General features: G+C 52.2%; 1 protein-coding gene across 1 annotated transcript in view; it reads right to left on the bottom strand.

The window, feature by feature from the left end:
* Positions 1–20,393, bottom strand: part of tns1b (tensin 1b) — an 816,333-nt gene that overhangs the window by 640,315 nt on the left and 155,625 nt on the right. Inside the window, exon 2 of the mRNA XM_087988578.1 lies at positions 18,230–18,344. Coding sequence (XP_087844704.1) covers positions 18,230–18,344 — 115 coding nt within the window. The remainder of the gene's footprint in view (positions 1–18,229; positions 18,345–20,393) is intronic.

Here is a 20,393-nt window from a genome sequence, read left to right as displayed (position 1 = left end):
AGATGTTTCCAGACCTGCTGAGCTTTTCCTGCAATTGACCTGCTGCGCTTTTCCAGCAACATATTTTCATTTCTACTTTTGTCCCAATTATCGTGGGACTGTCTAATGAGGATAAATGGAGTCGGTTGGGCTTGGGCTCATTGGAGTGTAGAATAATGAGAGGCGACCTTGTTGAAATACACAAGATTCTGAGGGGCATTGAGATGAGAGATGTGGTGAAGCTGTTTCCCCGTGTGAGAGTCTAGGGCCAGAGGGGCATCATCTCAGAGTAAGGGGTCACTCACTGAAGACAGAGATGAGGAGGAATTTCCTCTCTCGGAGGAGAGTGAATCTATGGAATTCTTTCCCACAGAGAGCTGTTGAGGCTGGGGCATTCAGGATATTCAAGGCTGAGGGAGATGGATGTTTAATCAGGAAGGGAATGGAGGGTCGGGGGAAAGGCAGGAAAGCGGGGTTGAGGATGATCAGATCAGCCATGTTCCCGCTGAATGCTAGAGCAGATTCAATGGGCTGAATGGCCTACTCCTGCTCCTACATCTCATGTTCCTGTGGCCTTACAAACCTGCTTAGCATTTGCATCATTTTCTCATGTTATTTCAGAAGCAGATCCCCTCCCTGTTCTTTAACTATTACATTCCCAGTCTACATTCAGACCACTGAAGTTCTGTATTATCATAACTATACAGTCCCGATTAAAGTCCCTGCAAAGTGTCTCCCTAAATTTTTCTAATTGGTTTCTGGTCTGCAGAATCTGGCCAGAAAGACACTAACTCTTAATGCTTTCAGAGCAAACAGGAATAACTACAACACAATTAGTATCACTCATATCTCAAACCTTATCAGTTATTGCGAATTCTTGCTTACCAGTTAGTTGTTGGTTAGCGGACATGAGGAAAGAGCCTTCACAAAAGATTACTGTCAGTAACCTTGGAACACACTGCCTGTGAGATGATGGTTTCTTAAACTACCCAGAGAGAGATTACTTTTTAACTAAGCATATGGTGATGATCATGATCAAAGGACACAGTGCAAAGAACATAAGATATAGCTCAAGTTTGAAGTGTGCAGAAATATTTCAGTTTAAACATTAGTGTACTTCCCAAGGGTGTGAACAGGACATTGGTTGGGGCCAGGGTTGCAGTCAATGGGAAAAGGTTTTTTACTCAAGCACATCACAGCAATGGCATTGAAGCCACTCAGCACCTCTCGAAGGTCGGCAGGTGGATCGGAGGGAGCAGCCTGCAATTCACTGGAAGGGTCGACCCCAGAGTTAATGACGGTATGAGCGTATTAAGGCAGGAGTGAAGCCGGTGTGAGCTTACACAGGTGGAAGGTCAGCTCAGGAGCAAAGCTTAGATCAGCCTCAGACAATCACCTGGGAGAAGGATGGAGCACAGAGTTTGGGAACAAGGTTTGGAGTGAGGGACTGAAGACATGGCCTCATCCTTCCGAATAACGAACCGGAAGGAATCTCTGCTGATTCAATGCCATGTTTTGGATCAGAGTCTAAACCCTCAAACTCTATCCATTAAATCATTTCCTGCTGTTCCATTCTTCCGACCAAAGTGGATATGTTCATTGTCACACTTCAGTCTCCATCTGTCAGATTTTTTTGCTCCTGATTAAACCTGTCTATATCCACAATGCAGGAGCAAATTCCTGCAGATGCTGGAATGCCGGAGATCACAGTGAATCAGGCAGTATCCACGGAGAGAGAGCAAGCTAACGTTTCCAGTCCAGATGACTTTTTCCCTGATGAGTTTTGAAAAGCCTAATGAGCTCTCGGTAGAGCACTGTCAGCCCGGAGATACCCAATTCCGTCCCTACCATTTACCCTGGACGTGGTAGAGAAGGAGACATCGATGCCCGCTCTGTGGGCAGGCCCCCGGAGGTCCTGCTGGATGGGGTGATGCAGAGACAGGACTTCCCCCTCCCCCAGGACCAGCAGTGGAGGGCACTGTGCCCAGCCCAGTCCCAGGTGACACCCTCCTCCCTGGGTCAGTGTGGGCTCAGTGTCTGCAGGAATGCCCAGTGTTGTGGGAATAACCATCCCCACCCTGCCAGGGTCAGTGCCACCACCCTCTCTCTGATACCTCACCCTCACTCACTCTCTCTGCTCCTACACCCTCCTCCCACCAAGGCTCATGTTGTACATCCCCCTCCCCCACTATCACCACATCTCCCCTCTCTCACTCTTACCCACCGCCAACCATCATCACCACTAACTCTGCGTGCCCTCTGCACTGCCCACTCTCCCCCTCGGGACACCTCCCCTCCCTCCCCCCCAGCACCAACACTAACAGCAGTACCACGCACTTCCGTCACCCAGAATCCTGCCCTCCCCCATTCCAGGAGGAAAACAGCCCTCACTGAAGCAGGAAAGGTCACCGTAGGGGGAGCTGGGCTGGTGGGGGCACCCTGAGGGACTGTCTATGTCCAATCCCCGGGTGGGGTATCAGAGGCTGAATGTGACTCACTGTGCCAGGAGCCCCTGAGCTCAGGCTCACTAACCCCCCCACACCCACCACCCATCCCCACCCCCCCACCCCACCCCACATACACCCCCACATTGACATCCTTTCTTAAATAAGGAGATCAGTATTGAGCACATTCCTCCAAGTATAACTGAAGCATACTCTCCCTTCTGGTGTATTCAGTTCCCTTCACAATAAAACAGAACAGTCCTTGAGCATCCCTGACTACTTGCTGCAACTGCAGACTAACCTCCCCCGATTCATGCACTCAGACACCCAGAACCCTCTGCGTCTCCCACCTCTGCAACTTCTCACTATTTAGATACAGCGATTCTTTATTCATTATTTACTGTGAAAACGATCATAGGGTCGCTACAGTGCAGATAAAGGCCATTCGGCTCATTGAGTCAGGACCAATCCTCTGAAAAACACCCAACTCAGATTCACCCTTCCACCCTATATCCATAACCACACTTTTTCCACTGCCAAATCATCCTAACCTGAATTGAATTGAAAACCCGCACATCTTTGGACTGTGGGAGGAAACCGGAGCACCTGGAGGAAACCCACGCAAACACGGGGAGAATGTGCAAACTCCAAACAGACAGTGGCCTGAGGCAGGAATCGAACCTGGGTCCCTGGTGATGTGAGAGGGCAGTGCTAACCTCTGAGCCACCGTGGCACTCCTGATATATCACAGAAGTGGCCCATTTGGCCCATCTTGTCCAGTCCTACCCAAAGACACCCAAGTGCCCTTTCTAATCCCATCTTCTTACACACGACCCATAGCCTTGCAACTTCCAGCTCTTAAGGTGCAGGTACGTGTTAAGAGTTTTAGGCATTTGGCTCCACTACCAGCACAGGCAGAAAGTTCTAGATAACCCTCCACTTCCACCCCTCCCAACCTCACCCCTCCCCCACTCCCAGCGTAAAAACGTTTTTCCTCACATCTCTTCTAATCCTTCTGCCACTTTGCCTGAATCCGTGACCCCTGGTTTTTGAACGCTCTGCTCAGGGAAACACGTTCCTCCTGTCCACTCCATCTCCACCCTCACCATTCTCTATCCCTCAATCATGTCACTCCTTATCCTTCTCTGTTACAGGGAACACTACACCAACCCTCCGATCTCTCCTGGTAGCTCCAATTCTCCAGCCCGGGTGACATTGCAGCAAATCTCCTTTGCCTTCTCCCCAGTGTAACTATGTCCTTCCTGTAACGTGGTGATTAGAACTGCACACAATACTCCAGGTGTGGACCTGTGTCTTATACAGTTTCATCATTACATCCCTACTTTTATATTCCATACCTCTGTCAATGATGGAGAGCATTCCAAATGCCTGCATTACAACCTTACCGACCTACACTTTAACGGATGATTTCATATTTTCCCACATTATTCTGCCTATTTGCCCACCTAACCTATCAGTATTCTTTGCAGCCCCCATAGATCCTCTTCTGCGACCCTTGTGTTTGGTAGTGATGTTTCTGAATGCCACTCACAGACTGTGGCTGGAATAAATGATGGCTGGTTTTTTTACTGAATATATCCAGCAGTCTGCCCCCATATGAAATGATCTCCACTTTCAGCACAGGTTTAGTGAGGGTCTCCCACTATCCTTAACTCTAAGAGATGAAGCCCCCAGTCTTAATAAAAACGCAAAGAACTGCGGATGCCGTAAATCATTAACAAAAGCAGAAGTTGCTGGAAAAGCTCAGCAGGTCTGGCAGCATCCCCGAAGAGAAATCAGAGTTAACGTTTCGGGTCCAGTTCTGAGCAAGGGTCACCAGACCTGAAACGTTAACTCTGATTTCTCTCCACAGCCGCTGCCAGACCTGCTGAGCTTTTCCAGCAACTTCTGCTATTGTTTCCCACTGTCCTAATGGTGTTTTACCTGGACATTTCTCACTCTGTGTTGTTTAAATAAATGCATGCAGCCTTTAACATGATTTTAATTAATGAATGATCATCTGCCTTTGTGCTTGAAGATGGTTGGTTCGAATGTGAAAGATCTGCCTGGTTGCTGCTTTGGAAACCCCCCACCCCGGGCTGTGACCGCGGTTTCAGCGACTTCAGTGTCTTTGAGTTCCCTCCCCATGGAGCCCACAACACTGCTCAATCTGAGCTGAGAGCACATTGCTTTCCCATTGCTTGTGTCCCCACTGAGGATTTGAACTTGATTCACGGAGTGTCTGATGTTTTCTTGTCCTCCAGCTGAACCCGAGGGACTGCTTCGAAAAATCATTGGTGTCCTGTGCAGCCTGTAACGATCCTGAGGTGACAAATATCCCTCCGCCAGCGAGATCCCAATGACCCTGCTGCAGCGTTTCTCTCACCAGGTCTGTAATGCTTTCACCGTTAACACCGACCAGAGGGGAGGCCATATTGGATTTGGTACTCGGTAATGAACCGGGACAAGTGATGGGCTTGTTAGTGGGTGAACATTTTGGTGATGGTGACCACAATTCTGTGACTTTCACCTTGGTTATGGAGAGAGATAGGTGCGTGCAACAGGGTAGGTTTTACAATTGGGGGAAGGGTAATTATGATGCTGTAAGACAGGATCTGAGGAGCATAAGTTGGGAGCATAGGCTGTCAGGGAAGGATGTCGTGGAAATGTGCAACTTTTTCAAGGAACAGATACGACGTGTCCTTGATATGTATGTACCTGTCAGGCAGGAAAGAGATGGTCGTGTGAGGGAACCTTGGTTGACGAGGGAGGTTGAATGTCTTGTAAAGAGGAAGAAGGAGGCTTACATAAGGTTGAGGAAACAAGGTTCAGACAGAGCATTGGAGGGATACAGGATAGCCAGAAGGGAGCTGAAGAAAGGGATTAGGAGAGCTAAGAGAGGGCATGAAAAATCTTTGGCGGGTAGGATCAAGGATAACCCCAAGGCCTTTTATGCATATGTGAGAAACATGAGAATGACGAGAACGAGGGGAGGTCCGATCAAGGACAGTAGTGGGAGACTGTGTATTGAGTCGGAAGAGATAGGAGAGGTCTTGAATGAGTACTTTTCTTCAGTATTTACGAATGAGAGGAACCGTATTGTTGAAGAGGAGAGTATGAAACGGACTGGTAAGCTAGAGGAGATACTTGTTAGGAAGGAAGATGTGTTGGGCATTTTGAAAAACTTGAGGATAGACAAGTCACCCAGGCCTGATGGGATATATCCTAGGATTATGTGGGAAGCAAGAGAGGAAATTGCAGTACCGTTGGCAATGACCTTTTCGTCTTCACTGTCAACGGGGGTGGTACCAGGGGACTGGAGAGTGGCGAATGTTGTGCCCCTGTTCAAAAAAGGGAATAGGGATAACCCCGGGAATTACAGGCCAGTTAGTCTTACTTCAGTGGAAGGCAAAGTAATGGAAAAGGTACTGAGGGATAGGATTTATGAGTAAATGGAAAGACACTGCTTGATTAGGGACAGCCAGCACGGATTTGTGAGGGGTAGGTCTTGCCTTACAAGTCTTATTGAATTCTTTGAGGAGGTGACCAAGCATGTGGATGAGGGTAGAGCAGTGGGTGTAGTGTACATGGATTTTAGTAAGGCATTTGATAAGGTTCCCCATGGTAGGCTTATGCGGAAAGTCAGGAGGCATGGGATAGAGGGAAATTTGGCCAACTGGATAGAGAACTGGCTAACCGGTCGAAGTCAGAGAGTGGTGGTAGATGGTAAATATTCAGCCTGGAGCCCAGTTACAAGTGGAGTTCCGCAGGGATCAGTTCTGGGTCCTCTGCTGTTTGTAATTTTTATTAATGACTTGGAAGAGGGAGTCGAAGGGTGGGTCAGTAAATTTGCAGATGATACGAAGATTGGTGGAGTTGTGGATAGTGAGGAGGGCTGTTGTTGGCTGCAAAGGGACTTAGATATGATGCAGAGCTGGGCTGAGGAGTGGCAGATGGAGTTCAACCCTGCCAAGTGTGAGGTTGTCCATTTTGGAAGGACAAATAAGAATGCGGAATACAGGGTTAACGGTAGGGATCTTAGTCAGGTGGAGGGACAGAGGGATCTTGGGGTCAATGTTCATAGATCTTTGAAAGTTGCCACTCAGGTGGATAGAGCTTGTAAGAAGGCCTATGGTGTATTAATGTTCATTAGCAGAGGGATTGAATTCAAGAGTCGTGAAGTGATGTTGCAACTGTACAGGACTTTGGTTAGGCCACATTTGGAGTATTGTGTGCAGTTCTGGTCGCCTCACTTCAGGAAAGATGTGGAAGCTTTGGAGAGGGTGCAGAGAAGATTTACCAGGATGTTGCCTGGAATGGAGAATAGGTCGTACGAGGATAGGTTGAGAGTGCTAGGCCTTTTCTCATTGGAACGGCGAAGGATGAGGGGTGACTTGATAGAGGTTTATAAGATGATCAGAGGAATAGATAGAGTAGACAGTCAGAGACTTTTTCCCCGGGTACAACAGAGTGTTACAAGGGGACATAAATTTAAGGTGAAGGGTGGAAGGTATAGGGGGGATGTCAGGGGTGGGTTCTTTACCCAGAGAGTGGTGGGGGCATGGAATGCGCTGCCTGTGGGAGTGGTAGAGTCGGAATCATTGGTGACCTTTAAGCGGAAATTGGATAGGTACATGGATGGGTGCTTAAGCTAGGACAACTGTTCGGCACAGCATCGTGGGCCGAAGGGCCTGTTCTGTGCTGTATCGTTCTATGTTCTATGTTCTAATAGATTCTTCATTTTACATCTTCGATTCTTTAATATTCAGCTCTGACACTCTGCAGGAGCTGAGCCTGCAGCTGCAGAAATATCTTCAGAACTCCACTGAGCCACCATGTTGTAAGAGGCCATCTCACAGCTCACCATGCTGTACATGCAGCAAAACGCAGTCTGCACTTTACCTCAGGCTATGTTTGATGTCACTATCCTCAAAACACAGGAAACTACAGCGTGGTCGAGGAAAACAACTTCCAGGTCTGACTAGCAGAGTCTCCTGGAGTTAAAAGACCAAGTTAAATGCCTTGATTTGGAGATGTCGGTATTGGATTGGGGTGTACAAGGTGGAAAATCACGCAAGTTATAGTCCAGCAGGTTTAATTGGAAGCCCACCAGCTTTCAGAGCACTGCTCCTTCATCAGGTTTAATACCTGTTAGCAATGAGTTGGAATGAAAGGCATTATTACAGCGACATTGACAAGGACCTGATGGTAAGTTTCACTCCTTCCTGATTGTGAGCGGCTCTGCTCACAAATCCAAGTGATGTCATCACAGTGGGTGGTGCTTATGGCACTTCTTAGCATTAACCCATTTAATTCCCTAAAAGACCCAAAATGAATACCATTCTCAAAACCATGTTGACTCTATCCAAATGCAATATGACACCCTCACCGACGCTCAGTAACATCAGTATGTACCATCTCCTCCCTCCCTCCCCCCACCGACGCTCAGTAACAGCAGTGTGTACCATCCCCTCCCTCCCTCCCCTCACCGACGCTCAGTAACATCAGTATGTACCATCTCCTCCCTCCCTCCCACCACCGACGCTCAGTAACAGCAGTGTGTACCATCCCCTCCATCCCCCCACCGACACTCAGTAACAGCAGTGTGTACCATTCCCTCCCTCCCCCACCGACACTCAGTAACAGCAGTGTGTACAATCCCCTCCCTCCCCTCACCGACGCTCAGTAACATCAGTGTGTACCATCTCCTCCACCCACCGACGCTCAGTAACAGCAGTGTGTACCATCCCCTCCCTCCCCCCCACCGACACTCAGTAGCAGCAGTGTGTACCATCCCCTCCCTCCCCCCACCGACGCTCAGTAACAGCAGTGTGTACCATCCCCTCCCTCCCCTTCTCCGATGCTCAGTAGCAACAGTGTGTACCATGCACTCCCTCCCTCCCCCCCACCGACACTCAGTAACAGCATTGTGTACCATCCCCTCCCTCCCCCCACCGACGCTCAGTAACAGCAGTGTGTACCATCCCCTCCCTCCCCCCCCAACACTCAGTAGCAGCAGTGTGTACCAACCCCTCCCTCCCTCCCCACCACCGACGCTCAGTAACAGCAGTGTGTACCATCCCCTCCCTCCCCCCACCCACATTCAGTAACAGCAGTGTGTACCATCCCCTCCCTCCCCCCACCGACGCTCAGTAACAGCAGTATGTACCATTCCCTCCCTCCCCCACCGACGCTCAGTAACAGCAGTGTGTACCATCCCCTCACTCCCTCCCCCCACTGACGCTCAGTAACAGCAGTGTGTACCATCCCCTTCCTCCTCCCCACCGACGATCAGTAACAGCAGTGTGTACCATCCCCTCCCTCCCCCCACCGACGCTCAGTAACAGCAGTGTGTACCATCCCCTCCCTCCCTCCCCCACCGACGCTCAGTAACAGCAGTGTGTACCATCCCCACACTCCCCCCACCGACGCTCAGTAACAGCAGTGTGTACCATCCCCTCCCTCCCTCCCCCACCGACGCTCAGTAACAGCAGTGTGTACCATCCCCACACTCCCCCCACCGACACTCAGTAACAGCAGTGTGTACCCTCCCTCCCTCCCCACCGATGCTCAGTAACAGCAGTGTGTACCATCCCCTCCCTCCCCCCACCGACACTCAGTAACAGCAGTGTGTACCATCCCCTCCCTCCCCCCACCGAAGCTCAGTAATAGCAGTGTGTACCATCCCCTCCCTCGCCCCACCGACGCTCAGTAGCAGCAGTGTGTACCATTCCCTCCCTCCCCCACCGACACTCAGTAATAGCAGTGTGTACCATCCCCTCCCTCACCCCACCGTCACTCAGTAACAGCAGTGTGTACCATCCCCTCCCTCCACCGACGCTCAGTAGCAGCAGTGTGTACCATCCCCTCCCTCCCTCCCCCCACTGACGCTCAGTAACAGCAGTGTGTACCATCCCCTCCCTCCCCCCACCGACGCTCTGTAACAGCAGTGTGTACCATCCCCTCCCTCCCTCCACCGACACTCAGTAACAGCAGTGTGTACCATCCCCTCCCTCCCCCCCACCGACGCTCAGTAACAGCAGTGTGTACCATCCCCTCCCTCCCTCCCCCCACTGACGCTTAGTAGCAGCAGTGTGTACCATCCCCTCCCTCCCTCCCCCCCACCGACGCTCAGTAACAGCAGTGTGTACCATTCCCTCCCTCCCCCACCGACACTCAGTAACAGCAGTGTGTACAATCCCCTCCCTCCCCTCACCGACGCTCAGTAACAGCAGTGTGTACCATCCCCTCCCGCCCTCCCCCCACTGACGCTCAGTAACAGCAGTGTGTACCATCCCCACACTCCCCCCACCGACACTCAGTAACAGCAGTGTGTACCCTCCCTCCCTCCCCACCGATGCTCAGTAACAGCAGTGTGTACCATTCCCTCCCTCCCCCACCGACACTCAGTAACAGCAGTGTGTACAATCCCCTCCCTCCCCTCACCGACGCTCAGTAACAGCAGTGTGTACCATCCCCTCCCTCCCACCCACCGACACTCAGTAGCAGCAGTGTGTAACCTCCCTCCCTCCCCCCACCGACACTCAGTAACAGCAGTGTGTACCATCTCCTCCCTCCCTCCCACCACCGACGCTCAGTAACAGCAGTGTGTACCATCCCCTCCATCCCCCCACCGACACTCAGTAACAGCAGTGTGTACCATTCCCTCCCTCCCCCACCGACACTCAGTAACAGCAGTGTGTACAATCCCCTCCCTCCCCTCACCGACGCTCAGTAACATCAGTGTGTACCATCTCCTCCACCCACCGACGCTCAGTAACAGCAGTGTGTACCATCCCCTCCCTCCCCCCCACCGACACTCAGTAGCAGCAGTGTGTACCATCCCCTCCCTCCCCCCACCGACGCTCAGTAACAGCAGTGTGTACCATCCCCTCCCTCCCCTTCTCCGATGCTCAGTAGCAACAGTGTGTACCATGCACTCCCTCCCTCCCCCCCACCGACACTCAGTAACAGCATTGTGTACCATCCCCTCCCTCCCCCCACCGACGCTCAGTAACAGCAGTGTGTACCATCCCCTCCCTCCCCCCCCAACACTCATTAGCAGCAGTGTTTACCATCCCCTCCCTCCCTCCCCACCACCGACGCTCAGTAACAGCAGTGTGTACCATCCCCTCCCTCCCCCCACCCACATTCAGTAACAGCAGTGTGTACCATCCCCTCCCTCCCCCCACCGACGCTCAGTAACAGCAGTATGTACCATTCCCTCCCTCCCCCACCGACGCTCAGTAACAGCAGTGTGTACCATCCCCTCCCTCCCCCCCCAACACTCATTAGCAGCAGTGTGTACCATCCCCTCCCTCCCTCCCCACCACCGACGCTCAGTAACAGCAGTGTGTACCATCCCCTCCCTCCCCCCACCCACATTCAGTAACAGCAGTGTGTACCATCCCCTCCCTCCCCCCACCGACGCTCAGTAACAGCAGTGTGTACCATCCCCTCCCTCCCTCCCCCACCGACGCTCAGTAACAGCAGTGTGTACCATCCCCTCCCTCCCCCCCACCGACACTCATTAGCAGCAGTGTGTACCATCCCCTCCCTCCCTCCCCACCACCGACGCTCAGTAACAGCAGTGTGTACCATCCCCTCCCTCCCCCCACCCACATTCAGTAACAGCAGTGTGTACCATCCCCTCCCTCCCCCCACCGACGCTCAGTAACAGCAGTGTGTACCATCCCCTCCCTCCCTCCCCCACCGACGCTCAGTAACAGCAGTGTGTACCATCCCCTCCCTCCCCTCACCGACACTCAGTAACATCAGTGTGTACCATCCCCTCCCTCCCCTCACCGACACTCAGTAACATCAGTGTGTACCATTCCCTCCCTCCCACCCACCGACACTCAGTAACAGCAGTGTGTACCATTCCCTCCCTCCCCCACCGACACTCAGTAGCAGCAGTGTGTACCCTCCCTCCCTCCCACCCACCGACACTCAGTAACAGCAGTGTGTACCATCCCCTCCCTCCCCCCACTGACACTCAGTAGCAGCAGTGTGTACCATCCCCTCCCTCCCCTCACCGACACTCAGTAACATCAGTATGTACCATCTCCTCCCTCCCTCCCACCACCGACACTCAGTAACAGCAGTGTGTACCATTCCCTCCCTCCCCCACCGACACTCAGTAGCAGCAGTGTGTACCATCCCCTCCCTCCCTCCCCACCGACACTCATTAGCAGCAGTGTGTACCATCCCCTCCCTCCCTCCCCACCACCGACGCTCAGTAACAGCAGTGTGTACCATCCCCTCCCTCCCCCCACCCACATTCAGTAACAGCAGTGTGTACCATCCCCTCCCTCCCCCCACCGACGCTCAGTAACAGCAGTGTGTACCATCCCCTCCCTCCCTCCCCCACCGACGCTCAGTAACAGCAGTGTGTAACCTCCCTCCCTCCCACCCACCGACACTCAGTAACAGCAGTGTGTACCACCCCCTCCCTCCCTCCCCTCACCGACGCTCAGTAACATCAGTGTGTACCATCCCCTCCCTCCCCTCACCGACACTCAGTAACATCAGTGTGTACCATTCCCTCCCTCCCACCCACCGACACTCAGTAACAGCAGTGTGTACCATTCCCTCCCTCCCCCACCGACACTCAGTAGCAGCAGTGTGTACCCTCCCTCCCTCCCACCCACCGACACTCAGTAACAGCAGTGTGTACCATCCCCTCCCTCCCCCCACTGACACTCAGTAGCAGCAGTGTGTACCATCCCCTCCCTCCCCTCACCGACACTCAGTAACATCAGTATGTACCATCTCCTCCCTCCCTCCCACCACCGACACTCAGTAACAGCAGTGTGTACCATTCCCTCCCTCCCCCACCGACACTCAGTAACAGCAGTGTGTACCATCCCCTCCCTCCCCCCACTGACACTCAGTAGCAGCAGTGTGTACCATCCCCTCCCTCCCCTCACCGACACTCAGTAACATCAGTATGTACCATCTCCTCCCTCCCTCCCACCACCGACACTCAGTAACAGCAGTGTGTACCATCCCCTCCCTCCCCCCACTGACACTCAGTAGCAGCAGTGTGTACCATCCCCTCCCTCCCCCACCGACGCTCAGTAGCAGCTGTGTGTACCATCCCCTCCCTCCCTCCCCCCACCCACACTCAGTAACAGCAGTGTGTACCATCCCCTCCCTCCACCGACGCTCAGTAGCAGCAGTGTGTACCATCCCCTCCCTCCCCCCACCCACACTCAGTAACAGCAGTGTGTACCATTCGCTCCCTCCCCCCACCGACACTCAGTAACAGCAGTGTGTACCCTCCCTCCCTCCCACCCACCGTCACTCAGTAACAGCAGTGTGTACCATCCCCTCCCTCCCCCCCACCGACGCTCAGTAACAGCAGTGTGTACCATCCCCTCCCCCCCCCACCGACACTCAGTAACAGCAGTGTGTACCCTCCCTCCCTCCCACCCACCGACACTCAGTAACAGCAGTGTGTACCATCCCCTCCCTCCCCCCCACCGACGCTCAGTAACAGCAGTGTGTACCATCCCCTCCCCCCCCCCACCGACACTCAGTAACAGCAGTGTGTACCATCCCCTCCCTCCCCCACCGACGCTCAGTAACAGCAGTGTGTACCCTCCCTCCCTCCCACCCACCGTCACTCAGTAACAGCAGTGTGTACCATCCCCTCCCTCCCCCCCACCGACGCTCAGTAACAGCAGTGTGTACCATCCCCTCCCCCCCCCACCGACGCTCAGTAACAGCAGTGTGTACCATCCCCTCCCTCCCCCCACCGACGCTCAGTAGCAGCAGTGTGTACCATCCCCTCCCTCCCTCCCCCCACTGACGCTCAGTAACAGCAGTGTGTACCATCCCCTCCCTCCCCCACCGACACTCAGTAACAGCAGTGTGTACCATCCCCTCCCTCCCCCCACCGACACTCAGTAACAGCAGTGTGTACCATCCCCTCCCTCCCCCCCACCGACACTCAGTAACAGCAGTGTGTACCATCCCCCCCTCCCCCCCACCGACGCTCAGTAACAGCAGTGTGTACCATCCGCTCCCTCCCCCACCGACACTCAGTAACAGCAGTGTGTACCATCCCCTCCCTCACCCCACCGTCACTCAGTAACAGCAGTGTGTACCATCCCCTCCCTCACCCCACCGTCACTCAGTAACAGCAGTGTGTACCATCCCCTCCCTCCCCCCACCGACGCTCAGTAACAGCAGTGTGTACCATCCCCTCCCTCCCCCCACCGACGCTCAGTAGCAGCAGTGTGTACCATCCCCTCCCTCCCCCCACCGACGCTCAGTAACAGCAGTGTGTACCATCCCCTCCCTCCCCCCACCCACACTCAGTAGCAGCAGTGTGTACCATCCCCTCCCTCCCCCCACCGACACTCAGTAGCAGCAGTGTGTACCATCCCCTCCCTCCCCCCACCCACACTCAGTAGCAGCAGTGTGTACCATCCCCTCCCTCCCCCCACCCACACTCAGTAGCAGCAGTGTGTACCATTCCCTCCCTCCCCCCCACCCACACTCAGTAACAGCAGTATGTACCATCCCCTCCCTCCCCCCCACCGACACTCAGTAGCAGCTGTGTGTACCATCCCCTCCCTCCCTCCCCCCACCCACACTCAGTAGCAGCAGTGTGTACCATCCCCTCCCTCCCCCCACCCACACTCAGTAGCAGCAGTGTGTACCATCCCCTCCCTCCCTCCCCCCACCGACGCTCAGTAACAGCAGTGTGTACCATCCCCTCCCTCCCCCCCACCGACGCTCAGTAGCAGCTGTGTGTACCATCCCCTCCCTCCCTCCCCCCACCCACACTCAGTAGCAGCAGTGTGTACCATTCCCTCCCTCCCCCCACCCACACTCAGTAGCAGCAGTGTGTACCATCCCCTCCCTCCCCCCACCCACACTCAGTAGCAGCAGTGTGTACCATCCCCTCCCTCCCTCCCCCCACCCACACTCAGTAGCAGCAGTGTGTACCATCTACAAGATGCGCTGCAGAAATTCACCAAAGACCCTCAGACAGCACCTTCCAAACACACAACCACTTCCTGTTGTACATCAATCAAACACACAGTCTTCTAGCCCCACCCTCTACCTCCTGTCACGAAGCCAATTTGGGATCCTTCTTGCCAAGATACTCTGAGACCCATGAGCCTTTACTTTCTTTACCAGTTTCCGGTGTGGGACCTTGTCAAAGGCCTTGCTTAAATTCACAGAGACTACATCAACTGCCCTCCCCTCATCTCCACACTTGGTCACCTCCTCGGAAAATGCAATCAGATTTATCAGGCATGACCTCCCTCTGACAAAGACATGCTGACTATCCCTGATTAAACCTTGCCTCTCGAAGGACATGGGCAGCAGATACATGGGAACACCACCCCCTGCAAGTTCCCCTCCCAGCCCCTCACCATCCTGACGTGGAAATATATCGCCGTTCCTTCAGTGTTGCTGGGTCAGAATCCTGGAATTCCCTCCCTAAGGGCATTGTGGGTCTACCCACAGCACATGGACTGCAGCGGTTCAAGAAGGCAGCTCACCCCCACCTTCTCAAGGGGCAACTAGGGACGGGGTAATAAATGCTGGGACCAGTCAGCGGTGCCCACATCCCACAAATGAATTTAGAAAGTGTCAATGTCCTGCTGCCACTTCCTTCGCAATGGGTTCTTCATGTAAGACAGAGATCAGACTGACCTTTAGTTTATCACTTTCGGTGGGATGTTACTCGTGCCCCACCTACACATTAACAGCACAGACGGGGAATGAGTGGAGAGTGGCAAGCTCCTGGGAGTGGTCATCCACAACAAGCTTTCTTGGACTCTTCATGTGAACTCACTGGTTACAAAGGCCCAGCAACGTCTCTTCTTCCACAAGCAGCTGAGGAAATTTGACATGACGGTGAATACCCTTGCCAACTTTTATAGGTGCCCCATCGAGAGCATTCTGTCTGGATGTACCACTACCTGGTATGGCAACTGTACCATTCAAGATCAGAGATGGTTACAGAGAGTGGTGAACTTGGCCCGGACAATCACAAAGGCCAACCTCCCATCTATAGAATCCATCTCCCAGGCCCACTGTCAAGGAAAGGCCACCAGCATTCTCAAAGATCCATCCCACCCTGGCAATGTTTTTCTACAACCTCTACCATTGGGGAGAAGGTACAGAAGCCTGAACACACGCACCAGCCGGTTTCACAACAGTTTCTACCCTACTGTTGTTAGAATACTGAATGGCCTCACAAACTCTTAACATTCGCCTGTACCTGTATTTTTGTTTTTGCCGCTGTTTCCCTATTATTTACTATCTATGCGACTTAACTCTGTGATCTGTCTGGATTGCTCGCAAGACAAAGCTTTTCACTGTGCCTCGCTACACGGGACAATAAATTCAATTAAATTCAATCCTGTCTCTCTGCTTTCTCAAACACAGGTGCTATGTTTTCCAGTGCTTTGGGATGGTTTAAGAACAAGGGAATGTTGGAAGATAATAACCAATTGTCAAGCTTCCAGCTCCTTTAAGAGACAAAACCAAAAGAGAAAATGCTGGAAAATCTCAGCAGCTCTGGCAGCATTTGTAAGGAGAGAAAAGAGCTGAGGTTTCAAAGCTGGCTTTGACAAAGGGTCAGTTAGACTCGAAACCTCAGCTCTTTTCTCTCCTTACAGATGCTGCCAGAACTGCTGAGATTTTCCATCATTTTCTCTTTTGGTTTCAGATTCCAGCATCTGCAGTAATTTGCTTTTATCCCTTTGAGAGATGAAGACGTTTACCCTGGCCCAGCGAAGACCTTGTGAACATTTCTGTTTTCTGAACGGTAAGTCACATGGAAAAGGACCCATCGTGCACATGCTAGTCATCGTGGGCCTGTCGACTCTGATCCCATTTTCCAGCACTTGGCCCTTGTATAATGTGATGTGTCAAGTTCTCACTAAGTAATCCTTAATCATCTGGAAGATTTTTGCTGTTACCACCCTGAGTCACACTGGCTGCAGCTGCTCATTTTTGTACTTGACATTTCAGGAATCTGCCACTCAGGGGCAGTGTTGCACCACAATTCACACAAACACACCGACGATAAATGGCCAATGTCCTCAGGACAAAAGCCGTCAAATGTTATTGGTGGGTCAACCCCGGCAAAGGAGGGGGCAGTAGGTGAAAGGTAAAGTCACCCATAGTCCGACCAAACCGTAAGCCTCATTAGAGAGACAACTGGTGGTGGTTTAACCTGAGGGCCACCATACCTCAGGGCAAGGAGAGAGGTGGAGAAGGATAGTCCTTCATGTAACCTCACTGTGCATTGGAAACCAGCCATCGAGCCAATGGAGGGAGGTAGGAGGGGTCAAGTTACATTCCCGTTATTTAATGTGCTTGCTAAATACTGCTTTAAACTCCAAAACACCAGCTTTCAGACAATTCTTGTCCAATAACGTTCAGTTGCTAACTCCCACTTTGCCTTGTCGTATGGTGAATGAGCTGTGCCAGTCAGCTTTCTAACTGCAAATACCCCTTTCACTTGAGGAACAGGGGCAAGTGTTAAGGAATCCGCTGGATCAAGACAGGCAGAAATATTCAGCACCAAGATCAAATAGAGTGCAGCTGAAAACCCCAAGTATGAGAAAGTTCTGCAGGGTCACTGGACTCGAAATATTAACTCTCTTTCTCTATCTCCACAGAGACTGCCTGATCCTCTGAGTTTTTCCAGCAAGTTCCAGTTTTTCCAGTCTGTGTGGAGTTTGCACATTCTCCAGGTGTCTGCGTGGGTTTCCTCCGGGTGCTCCGGTTTCCTCCCACAGTCCAAAGATGTGCAGGTCAGATGAATTAGCCATGCTAAATTGCCCATAGTGTTAGGTGAAGGGGTAAATGTATGGGTCTGGGTGGGTTACTCTTCGGAGGGTCGGTGTGGACTTGTTGGGCCGAAGGGCCTGTTTCCACACTGTAGGGATTGTAATCTAATTTCTGTTTAAGATTTCCAGCATCTGCAGTCTTCTGTTTTTATTTTATTGGAAGAAGGTTTCCCCAGTACATCATTCAGAATGATTAATCACAGATTATAGTCTGCCCGCCACTCTCTGTACAAACAAGTTTGTAAAGCCTTGGCTTTGCGTTTATAGAATCAGGCTTGTTCCAAAATACCGAGAGAAACAGATACAGAAAAAGAGTCAGAAAAAGAATAGAGGGAGGGACAGAGATAAAGACAGAGATAGAGAGAGGAAAATATGGAGAGAAAATAATGCATTTAAAGATGAGACCACAGAAATGGGAATAGCAGCAGGCCATTCAGCCCCGTGAGCCTGCTTTGCCATTCAATAGGATCAACCCTCTTCACTTTCCCGCCACTTTCCCAAAACCTTTGATTTCCGACTGATGAAGAATCTCTCCATCCCAGCCTTCAGCGTACATGCGGACTCTGCCCCCACAGCTCCCAGTGGGAAGGAGTTCCAAAGACTCACAACCGTCTGGCAGAAGAAATCCCTCCTCATCTCAGTCTTCAGTTGGTGCCCCCTTATTCTGAGACTGTGCCCTCTGGTCCTAGACCCTCCTTTGAGGGGGGAACGTCCCCTCAGCATTGACCGTGTCAAGCCCCTTAAGAATCCTGTCTGTCTCAATGAGATCACTTCTCATTGTTCTGCATTCCAGTGAGTGAGTGCAGACACATGGGGAGGGAAAGAGAGATGCTCAGAGACAACACAAGACACAAGTGTATATAGATACAGGAATGGCACACACAGACAGAGACAGAAACATGTCAGGCAGAGAGAATGCAGGTAGGAAAGATACACAGGTGTGAACATGGTCAGAGCTCAGTGGCGTTCTGAGGGACTTACCACGACAGGCAGTTCCATCCTTAGTGATCATCTGTTTGCAGACAGCACATGCCTTCAGTTTTTTGAAACTCTTTGCTTTGAAGGTGTGACAGTTTGAAGCCTCATGGTCTTCAGGCTAGGGACAGAGACAGGAAATAACCATCAGATTCCAGCAAGCGTCCTCTCCCTGACACTAAATTGTTACTGTGCACCAGGAGGCCATTCAGCCCACTGTGAGAACAAATATTCTCGTCTCACATTTGCTTTGTCTGCACATCATTTTTAATCTATGCCCTCTTCAATGTCGTACCTTTAACGGGTGGGAACAGATTCTCCTGAGCTACTGTGCTCAGCCCATACCTGATTTTGAAAATCACTCTATGATCGCCCTCTCAGCCTTCCTTCTCCCCAAGGGGAATAGTCCCAACCTCTTCTATCTCTCCTCATCCCCGGAAACATTCTCATTAAAATTGATTTGATTTCCCATATTCTTAAACAACAGCACTGGATACTGCACTGGCCTTGGCAACATTCCAGCAATAGTACTGAAGACGTGTGCTCCAGAACTTGCCTCTCCCCGAGCCAAGCTGTTCCAGTCCAGTTACAACAGCGGCATCTACCCGACAATGTGGAAAATTGCCCAGGTATGTCCTGGACAGAAAAAGCAGGACAGATCCAACCCGGCCAATTCCCGCCCCATCAGTCTCCTCTCGATCCTCAGTAAAGTGATGGAAGGGGTCAGTAACAGAGCTATCAAGCAGCACCTGGTGGAATTATGGATCTCCAATGTCAGGAAACCCAGAGATGTTTGTCACTCAGTCTAATGCTGCTCATAGGACCATTCCAAGATTGTTCAGGGACCCCCTGCCTGTACTCGATGGGATTGGGCCCCTTTACCACTGCACCCCCACCATATCCCTCCCCACCCTCTCCCATGGCCTTGTGGGTCTTGCCCTGTTTACTTGCTGGTGCCCTATGGGACTTTGCCCCCTTCCCCCAAACCTCAGAGCTCTGTGGGACTATGCCATTCCACCCACCCACCCCCCCACCAACCCTGGGTCCCTGTGCCCTTGATCCATTTCGTTTCCCCCCCCCCCCCTCCCCGCCCGCCCAGCCCCCACAACCTTGCGTTATTGCACCCTGACCCCAGCCCCACCCTCCCCAGGGCCCTGTAGGACTGGTTGGCCAGTGGATGTGGGATGTGGAATAACTCTGCGGAGGCCGGTATCCTGTCACCAGGTCCCCCTTTATTTCCATGTGACCCAGCTCCCCCAGAGCCAGCTCTGAGTGAACAGACCCCCTGATTGTATCTGTCAGCCAGGGCTCCCTGATTGGACCAGGTTAACAGCCCCAATCTGGGAGGTCCACCTGGCTGCCCTTGGCATAATCAGTACAGGGCTGACCGGGAGGCTGCTGTGTCTTGGTCATTGCCCCCCCCCACCCCGTTGTGTGGGAGCTCACTGTGTGATCTGGAGCTTGTGAGCAGAGCATAGACTCTGAGTGACTGTACAACATCCTGCATCAAGCTGGTGGGTCGAGCTGTATCTCTGAAGCTGATCACTGCCCAGAGGCTGCTCCCAGCACAACACTCAGGCTGAACAAAGAGAGAACGAGTCTGACAAAAACCTTCTCCAATATTTGTTAAAAGGGACAAGTAGAGACTCTTCAGAAACACACTGTGTCTATAAAAAGGAAACAGGATGAAAATCCCTCGAAAGCAGTGGGAAGTTTGACTTACAACTCATTGAGAAAATAAATGGCCCACAACCAAAACACCAGCATCTGTGCCCTGCTGGCTGTACAGCACATCAGCATAGTGTCTAATCCTCACATCCTAAACAACAACTCTTCATCCCACACACTCACTAACTCCCCACATCCGGTATGTCACTCCAGTAAACAGGAGGTTTAAAAATATTATTGCACGTTAGAAAAGGGAGTATTCTTTGTCAGCCTGAAAGTGATGTCAGTGAGAGAGGGGGAAACAGCAAGTGAGGAAATGATAGCGAGAGGGAAAGAGAGAGACAATGAGAGAAAACAGAGAGAGCAAGGGACAGAGATTAGAGAGATACTGAAAGGGAAAGGGGAAGAGAGTGAAATAAAGGCCGTCAGAGGGAGAGAAATCAAAAAGGACAGGAAAGATAATAGAATGGCTGTGACTGAGTGAGGTGTGTAGTTTACAATT

The sequence above is a fragment of the Chiloscyllium plagiosum genome, unplaced genomic scaffold (assembly GCF_037043375.1).
Source record: "Chiloscyllium plagiosum isolate Xiang-an unplaced genomic scaffold, Cpla_swu_hap1 HiC_scaffold_7, whole genome shotgun sequence".
NCBI classification, from domain to species: Eukaryota; Metazoa; Chordata; class Chondrichthyes; order Orectolobiformes; family Hemiscylliidae; genus Chiloscyllium; species Chiloscyllium plagiosum.
The sequence above is the reverse complement of the archived record's forward strand: the minus strand, read 5'-3'. Positions and strand labels throughout refer to the sequence as shown.